The following is a 9,655-nucleotide window of genomic DNA, read 5'->3' as shown; positions in this document are numbered from 1 at the left end:
CACAAGAATTGCTTGAACCCAGGAGGTGGAGGTTGCAATGAGCTGAGGTCATGCCACCGTACTCCATCCTGGGCAGCAGTGAGTCTCTGTCAAAAAAAAAAAAAAAAAAAAGAATAAAATTCTTCACGGGATGAAATCCATTTCAAAAGGTAATCATGACAAGTGCTGTAATAATTATTCACTTCAAGTCAGACTTTTTCTTGTTCGTAAGTAATGCTGTCCCTTTTAAGAACAGCCTTGACACTTAAAGGGTTACATTTTTCTTCATCAATTATTCATTTAACGCATTCAAGAGTTCTCTTAAGCAATGGAGTATTTCAATACCACTGTTTGCTGTTTTTTCATTGGCATAATCCTATTGCTAAAAAGGTTTCCCTCAATGGATTACTTTAAAAGTCAGTAAGAAATGTGGGGACCTTTTCTTTTTTTCTTTGTTTTTTTTTGTTGTTGTTGTTTTTTTTTTTTTTTTTTTTTTTTTTTTTTACAAAGAGAGATGAGGTCTTGCTCTGTTACCCAGGCTAGAGTGCATAGGTCATAACTCACTGCAACCTTGAACTCCTGGGCTCAGGCTCTCTCCCCATCTCAGCCTCCTGAGTAGCCGGGACAACAGGCATGTGCCACTATGCCCGGTTAATTTTTAAATTTTTAAAATAGAGATAGAGTCTCACTATGTTACCCAGACTAGTCTGGAACTCCTGCCTCAAGGGATCCTCCCACTGTGGCCTCCCCAGTAGCTGGTATTACAGGCGTGCCACTGTGCCTAGCCCGAGAGCTTTTTCTTTAAAATTAAAATGTTTTCAGTACTTCAAATAAACTGAGGAGTCTCTCAAATCCATATGTTAAAGAATGCTGGCTGGGCGCGGTGGCTCACGCCTATAATCCCAGCACGTTGGGAGGCCAAGGCAGGTGGATCACCTGAGGTCAGGAGTTCAAGACCAGCCTAACCAACATAATGAAACCCCAAGTCTACTAAAAATACAAAATTAGCCAGGCGTGGTGCTGCATGCCTGTAATCTCAGCAACTCAGGAGGCTGAGGCAGGAGAATGACTTGAACCCAAGAGGCGGAGGTTGTAGTGAGCTGAGATTGTGCCATTGCACTCCTGCCTGGGCAATGAGAGCAAAAGTCCATCTCAAAAAAAAAAAAAAAAAAAAGAGAGAGCTAACAGGTTTTTTAAATGCAAGAGAATTGAGGAATACTAAATGCCAACAAAATCACAAAAATATCTTAATTTTTCAGTACAAATATTATAAACACTGACATAAGCATAATTTCAGGACAGTTGCTTCAAAGGCAATGGAAAAGACATCATATACTGTTTGAGCAGCATTACGCAGAATATGAGCAGGACAGTCAATAGTTTCCATAGAATCAGTCAAGCTTTACTTCAGTTTCCAATAAACATAGTGCAAGCACCTACCAATATTTTATTTGTATTTTTCCATCAAAAACTGTACAGTTTTTAATAACTCCTAATTCATTAGGAGAATCTCTGAACAATTTGCTCATTTCTGAAATCTCATCTGGAAGGGATTTTACACAAAATAGCCCCACAAGCAAGCCTTTTTCAAAAGAAAACTGTTGCACAGGCAAAGGAAAAGCTTTTCTTCACTGTGATTACTCACATCCATGGTTATGCTATAAAACAGCAAGGCATTTAGAGCTTTGATAATCACTGCAACAGTAGTAAGTGGAGTCGTTACATCTCAAATTATTGCAGTAGATTTTGTCCTGGCGTTTGAAAATTTGCTTGCAATATTGGCATTAGAAAATACTACTGGTAGCAGTATGTTCAAAGAGTGACTTGAGCTGAATGATGACAACAGACAGTATGGGAGGCCATTACAACTTTGCTGTGATTATCTTCTCAATCTGAATTTATCTTTAAAATTTGTCATTTTATCCATTCCTTTGGTACAAAAATCACACATCTTTTATGCTTAGCCGTTAGTATGTGCTGATGTATATCTGTCTTTCCACCATTTTCAATATTGAATAAACACTTGCATACCACATAAAGAGCTGCAAATGGATTTTCTCTCCTTTAATAAATGTACACTCTTCAGAAAATTTGTCATAAAATTCACTCTTGCAATTTGGCATTTGTGGATTCACATATACACAAATAAAGAAATAGATAACACAATCGATTTTCAACAAGGGTACCAAGACAATTCAATGGGGAAAAAATAGTCTGTTCAACAAATGGTGCTGAGACAAGTGAATAGCCACATGGAAAAGAATCAAGTTGGATCCCTGCCTCACATCATATAGAAAAATTAATTTGGAATTAATCAAAGATCTAAAATGTAAGAGCCAAAATTATTAAACTCTTAGAAGAAAATGTAAGAGGTACGTCTTCATGACTTTGGATTAGGCAATAGTTTCCTAGTTATGACACATAGAGCACAAACAACAAAAGAAAAAAATTGATAAACTGGATATCATTAAAATTTTAAAGTTTTGTGTTTCAAACAACAATATCAAGAATGTGAAAAGACAACCCACATAATAGGATAAAATTTTTGCAAATCGTATTTCTGATAAGGTACTTATATCTAGACTATATAAAGAGCTACCACAACATAATAAAAGGACAAGTAACCAAGTAAAAGTGGTCAAAAAATTCGAGCAGACATTCCTCCAAAGAAGAGGTACAGGCCAGGCATGGCGGCTCATGCCTGTAATCCCAGCACTTTGTGAGGCTGAGGCGGGCAGATCACCTGAGGTCAGGAGTTTGAGATCAGCCTGACCAACATGGAGAAACCCCGTCTCTACTAAAAATACAAAATTAGCTGGGCACGGTGGCGCATGCCTGTAATCCCAGCTACTCGGGAGGCTGAGGCAGGAGAATTGCTTAAACCCGGGAGGCAGAGGTTGCGTTGAGCTGAGATCATGCCATTGCACTCCAGCCTGGGCAACAAGAGTGAAACTCCGTCTCAAAAAAAAAAAAAAAAAAAAAAAAGAAGAGGTACAAATGGCTAATAAGCACATGAAGAGATGCTTGACATCATTAGCTATCAGGAAACATAAACCAAAACCACAATGAGATACCACTTCATACCCTCTAAAATGGCTATAGTGAAAAAGATAATGAGTATTAGGGAAGATATGGAAAAATTGGAACCCACATATGATGCTGGTGAGAATATAAATGGTGCAGCCACTTTGGAAAACAGTCTGGCAGTTCCTCAAAAGGTTAAACATAGAGTTACCATGTGATCCAGAAACCCACTCCTAGATCTCCAAGGAAACAAACTGTGTGTCCACAAAAAAACTTGTACACAAATGTTAATAATAGCATTAGCTACAAAACATAGCAAAAAAGTGGAAACAATCTGACTGTTCATTAACAGATAAATGGATAAGCAAGATGTGGTATATCCATTCAATGTAATAATATTCAACCATGAAAAGGAACAAAATTCTGATACATGCTGCAACATGGATGAACCTTATAAACATTATGCTAAATGGAAGCAGCCAGTCATGAAAAACCATATATTGAATGACGCTGATAACATGAAATGTCCAGAATAGGCAAATTAAAAGGTTAGTGGTTGCCTAGGGCTGGGGTGGTTGGGAAGAAATGGGGGAATGACTGCTAATAGGTACAGGATTTTCCTGTTGGAGTGATAAAAATGTTCTAAAATTGATTGTGGTGGTGGTTGCACAAATCTGTGCCTATACTCACTGATTTTTTTTTTTTTTTTGAGACAGGGTCTCACTCTGTCCCCCATGCTGGAGTGCAGTGGCCTGATCTTAACTCACTGCATCCTAGACCTCCCAGGCTCAAGCGATCCTCCCATCTCAGTCTCCTGAGTAGCTGCGACTACAGACACATGCCACTATGCCTGGCCAATTTGTGTGTGTGTGTGTATATATGAAATATATTTGTATACATAAATTATAATATAAATATATATTTTTATAAATAAACTATATATATATAGAGAGAGAGACAGAGAGATGAGGTTTTGCCATGTTGCCCAGGCTGGTCTCAAACTCTTCGGCTCAAAAAATTCACTTGTCTTAGCCTCCCAAATTGCTGGGACTGCAGGCGTGCACCACCACGTGTAGCCCCGTTGAATTGTTTTTAGAGCTGATTTTCAGAGCTTTTGCACCAATGGGAAGTTATCTCTAAATAATGGTGGTTACTTGTTCATGACTCTGGACTTGAGCTAAAAAATTGATCACTGCAAGCATAGAAAGAATTGAAAGAGTTGTATTTGATAAATCTCATGACGGTGTCATAGCGTCTGTCATAAGTCCAAACTCATACCAAATAGTAACTGGGAATTGAATCTTGAGCTGTGAACTTTGAACTCGGACAAAACAATAAATTGAACTCAATATCTGATGCAAAAAAAAAAAAGTGAATTTCTTCTCTGCCTGCAAGGGAGAGCGGTACTTGTAAGGTACAGCCTCTCTGAACAAAGCCAGAGCTGATCTTATAAAAGGTTTTGAAGGCCGGGCGCGGCTCACGCCTGTAATACCAGCACTTTGGGAGGCCAAGGATGGCGAATCACTTGAGGCCAGGAGTTCAAGACCAGCCTGGCCAACATGGCGAAACTCTGTCTCTACTAAAAATACAAAAAATTAGCCAGGCTTGGTGGCACAGGCCTGTAATCCCAGCTACTTGGGAAGCTGAGGCACAAGAATCGCTTGAACCAGGAGGCAGAGGTTGCAGTGAGCTGAGATCATGCCACTGCACTCCAGCCTAAGCAACAGAGTGCGACTCTGTCTCAAAAAAAAAAAAAAAGAGAAAAAGAAAAAAAAGTCAGGGCGCGGTGGCTCAGGCCTGTAATCCCAGCACTTTGGGAGGCCAAGGCAGGCGGATCAACTGAGGTCAGGAGTTTGAGACCAGTCTGGCCAACATGGCAAAACTCCGTCTCTACTAAAAATACAAAAATGAGCCGGGGGTGGTGGCGGGAGCCTGTAATCCCAGCTACTCGGTAGGCTGAGGTAGGAGAATCGCTTGAACCGGGAGGCAGAGGTTAAATACAAAAATGAGCCGGGGGTGGTGGCGGGAGCCTGTAATCCCAGCTACTCGGTAGGCTGAGGTAGGAGAATCGCTTGAACCGGGAGGCAGAGGTTGCAGTGAGCCAAGATCGCGCCACTGCACTCCAGCCTGGGCGACAAAATGAGACTCAGTCTGGGAAAGAAAAAAAAATGGTTTTGGAAATATTCGCCTTCAGGGATTGGCTGTCTTTCCGAATCAGAAGTGTGGAGCGAGTGACCGACTCTCGGCTGTGTGTGTGGATACTGGAGTGCGGCAGCTGAGTACCCACTGACTTTCGAAAGCCTGGTCGCTGGTGTCAGGCACTTGTTGATTGGCTATTGTCGGAGGCTTAGAGCGGTCACTGATTGGCTGACTTTCAGAAGCGTGGGGTTGTCATTGATTTACTAAGAAGCATAGTTACCGGAGTGAGGCTATAGCTGATTGGCTGATTTTCAGAGCTGCTGCACCGACGAGAAGTTATCTCTAAATAATGGTGGTTATTTGTTCACGACTCCGGACTTGAGTTAAAGAAGTATTTTCCTTTCTTGAATATGAAAGACGAGCACTTTAAATTCCTACTCCCTTCTGGTCTTCCCTCAGCCAAACCTGAAGGAGACACCATAGGGATTGTCCAAATCTTCATTAGTGTAGGAAGGATTTTCAGCCAGTGTTGTAATTTAAGTGATCTAGCACCAATTACTGTGGGAGAAAAATAGCTCTAATTATTGCAATTTAGTGTAAAAAGATGAATACAGGACATTTAAGGCATTCCGACGAGGTCAACGAAGGACGCAGGCCAATAATCATTAAATACGTCCTGTATATACAGGACGCCTGGCAACTATCAGTGAAGTATTTCCCAAGTTTCTTGTACATGTCCCTGCAGAAACCGGTAGAGCTAGGATCTTAACAGTAAAGGTTAGGGGTCTTCTGGGATCCTGTGCGCCTCTAACGCTCATGCCCTGCGCAGGACTGGGTGCGCACTGCTACGCTAACCCGAGGCCGGCTAGGAATCTACTGGCTGTTTGAAGGGTGGGTGCGGAATTGATGACCAGGAAACGGGAAGACACCGTTCCGGAGAACAGGGAAGCGAGCCGGGTACTGGGGAGGTGCGCTGGGTACTGGGGAGGTGCGCTGGGTACTGGGGAGGTGCGCTGGACCCTGACGCCGGAGCGGAAGACTTCGCTGGAGGCCGGGGCTGGTCGGGCGGGGCGGGGCGGGCAGAGCCGGAGGGGCGGGGCCGGGCTGGGAGAGGTTCCGCCCCCAGGCGCGTCCGTGTGCGTGGCCGGGGGGCGCCGCGCAGAGCCCCGCTCTATGATGCCGGGCTTGAGGACGAGGCCGGGCGGCGCTGTGGCTACTCTCACCCTGCGGACACGCGCTCCCAACATCCGGTCCGGCGGCCTCGCAGCTTAAGAAGTGGGGTCCCTGTGGCCGTGCGCCGACCCCCAACTCCAGCCGCTCCCAACGCCCCCATCCGCTCTCGGTGCGCGCGCCACCTCCACGCCCCTGCCCCCGCCCCCGCCGGGCCCGCGCGCCGCGCCCCCTCCCACCCGGCACGCCCTGCCGTCCCGCCCGGCCGCAGCTAGCCTGGAGCCGCCCTGCGGGTAACTGAGACCCTCGCAGCGGCACCGTCCTCCTCCGCCGCCAGTCGTCCGCCGCCATGGACGTGTACCCCCCGCGCCGGCAGGGGCTGCCCCGCGCTCGGTCCCCTGGCGGCTCCAGCCGCGGGTCACCCTCCGTCAGGTACGCGGGGCAGAGGCAGCCGAGGGGCGGCCGGGCGGGGGATGCGGGCTGTCGGGGTCCGGCGACGCCTCCCGCCGCAGGGCGTGGTCCGACATGGCTTCCTCGGGACGGTTCTTTCCTGAACGGCTCAGGGAGGAATTTTTCACAGGAACGGCGCCCTCTGTAGAGGCCCCACAATGGCTCGCCTTTGGACAACCCCGCAACGGTTTCCCCACAATGGCTCCCCTATAGACAACCCCGCAACGGTTTCCCCACAGTGGCTCCCCTATAGACAACCCCGCAACGGTTTCCCCACAATGGCTCCCCTACAGACAACCCTGCAACGGTTTCCCCACAATGGCTTCCCTAGGGACAGCGATTCCCTGTGAAGACACTGTTATGACGTCCTCACCCCCATAGAACGTTTCTCCCAGGAAAGATTCTTCTACACAGAACCCCACAGAGGCTTCCCTATGAATAACTCACTCGCCTTCCCCATGGAATGTTTCCCTCAGAAACTGCTACCTCTACAGACCTCACACCTCCACACACACAATAGCTCCCTCGTGTAGAACCCCCAAATGGATTACCTAGAAAGCCCCCTACCGTGGGTCTCTAGAGCCTTTGCCCTTGACAACGGCTTCCTTAAAGAGTGTCCCCCGCCCCCTACGTACATAATGACAGCATCTCCCCTGTTGCGCGTTTCCCCAGCTCCCCCTGCCTCAGCCTGCATCGCGACGCCCCCTCACTCCACAATAGGGAGCTCGGGTTGGGAGGAAGTAGAGGTATTAGGGACGCAGGAGGAAAAACTGGATAAATAGGGGAAAGAGGCCTAGAACCCCCGAAAGCGGCGGACGCCAGGCCCCTTACCGTAGAGACACAGTCCCAAGCTACCTCAGTATGGGGAGGGGGTGATCGTGGGGAGCGTTCCCCGCCCCCTTTAGATATGGGAAGATCCGTTTCCGATTTCTGTGCCCTATGCGTTTGGTGCTGATCTTGTTAGTTTGGGCATTGTTTGTGATGGAGCTGGTATGGGGCGCCAGCGCAGTGTGGAGGTTGGAATGATGGAGGGGTTGCAGCAGAGACCTTTGAGAAGGAGAGGGAGAGAGGGAATGCGAGCGATGAGCTTTGGTACTGCTAAACTGTCATTAAAACAGGAGAGGGTTTTGTTGTTGTTTGCTTTTTTTTATATATAGCAAAGCAAATATATTGTTCCCTTGAAAGGAGGTTGCCAATCTACATGTTAAAACAGTTTTCTTATATTCTTGTTATGGTACTTAAGGCATATGTTTTAACTTTGCTTGCTGATCTGATTTTTGGGGTTGTTTGTTTGCTTTAACTAGACCAAATTATTGGAGAACAAGAAACTGATTCTTAGAAACCTGTTTCTTTTTTACTTCCCTGCATTCCTTTCCACAACCCAGAATCCAATATATGTTTGTTGAACAAATAAAGGATAGAGAAGGTGGGGGGTAGATACCAATGAAACATTGCATTTAGGAGTCCTAAATTGCTTCGAATCTGGCAGGTGACATTTTTGAACTCCTGCTCTGCCCTTCAGTGTAATTCCTTGTGGGCTTTACAGTTCCAAGTTTAACTGCTTATAGTAACGCATCTCCAATCCTTTGCAACATTTCTGCCAGTTTCACTGTCTGAAGCAGAAAGTATTTGAACTCGTATAGACATTGCATAGGATACTTTAGAACAGCCATCCGTTAAATCTAGGCTCTGTGTAGACTTGAGGTTTATCCCAGATCATCTTGAGCTTAGGAATTTGGATTTGAGTCTATTGAGACCTTTAGAGGGAAAAAATCATCTCTACCTTAGAATCTGTCTCTTAACTGCTGCCTTTCTTGTTTTTAGTAGCATGGCCATGTGCATTTTATTTATTCTTTTAAAGGTAGTGATTCTATGTTCAAAGAAGTATGCTGGCTCACTTTACTGATCATACCCGAACTCCAAATCTTCTATCAAGTGGTTTGAATAAAATTTGATTTCAGACAAGGAATAGCACAAGGAACCCCAAGGCCTAGCTGCCCCCAGTACCTTTGGTGAAAGAAATTTGCTGAAGGCTTCCCTCCTTTCCCCACTTCTACATGATTGAACGTGCTTTTCTTGCCCATTCAAGCCTTTCCCTTACTCTTGACATTGAATGTTACTAGCACTTTCCTGTCACCCATATATGGCTTTGCTGCTGACTGCTGAGTGATGGAAGGGGCAAACCTAACTGGTGAAGTGACATTCCTAAGACCCATAGATAGTACTCTGCAAGTGTATGGTTCTAGCACGGTAGTTCATTTTCACGGATGGAGAATGGAGATCAAGAATTAAAATATTGTTACTCAGAATGAGAGGCTTCTCTTGAAGCATGTGATAATCATCAGTCTTACCAGGTATTTTTGGTTTCTGTCTCTTGAGCATGTAGTAGAATTTTACTTGCTTGCTTCTTCCAAGTTAGGTATGGCCTTAAGAGTTGCTTTTGGTCAGTGAAATGCGTGGGAATACTGTGTAGCCTTTCATGGTACAAGTTTCTGTTGTGTAGTTTTCCATTCTCTTTCCTTCTGTCATGGTAGCTGTTGGGGCTGCAAATGGCAGCCACCCATCAGTCAAGGCCCCAGAGCCAGCTTCCAGGTGACCTATGCTTGACAAGTAGGTTGAGCAAGAAGTGAAACACCACCGGGATTTTGGACTTACTACCAAGGTATAAACTAACCTATCTGGATCAATGCTAAGGAACCAGTGGAAATCTAGCTGAAAGATACTTTCTACTTCAAAATGTTTTTCTGTAGAGCGATCTGTTCCTGCTTGAAACTTCTTTAATAGTTTAAATTTCACTGTTTATTTATATAAATTATGCAACAAGTAATATGTTAGGTGCTGTAGAGTCAGATAAATACAGCAGTCCCCTGCCCTCAAATAACTCTTTTGTAAA

General features: G+C 45.2%; 1 protein-coding gene across 4 annotated transcripts in view; it reads left to right on the top strand.

Annotated features, from left to right (window-relative positions):
- Positions 1-6,243: 6,243 nt before the first annotated feature.
- DNAAF9 (dynein axonemal assembly factor 9) overlaps positions 6,244-9,655 on the top strand; it is a 162,265-nt gene continuing 158,853 nt past the window's right edge. The window contains exon 1 of one of the 4 annotated variants that reach the window (XM_031004883.3): positions 6,244-6,744. In XM_031004883.3, coding sequence (XP_030860743.3) covers positions 6,662-6,744 — 83 coding nt within the window. In that variant the 5' untranslated portion in view covers positions 6,244-6,661. The remainder of the gene's footprint in view (positions 6,745-9,655) is intronic. The other 3 variants (XM_031004884.3, XM_055372473.2, XM_055372475.2) reach the window with 3 other exon arrangements.

Source organism: Gorilla gorilla, chromosome 21, assembly GCF_029281585.2.
Source record: "Gorilla gorilla gorilla isolate KB3781 chromosome 21, NHGRI_mGorGor1-v2.1_pri, whole genome shotgun sequence".
Classification (NCBI taxonomy): Eukaryota; Metazoa; Chordata; class Mammalia; order Primates; family Hominidae; genus Gorilla; species Gorilla gorilla.
The sequence above is the reverse complement of the archived record's forward strand: the minus strand, read 5'-3'. Positions and strand labels throughout refer to the sequence as shown.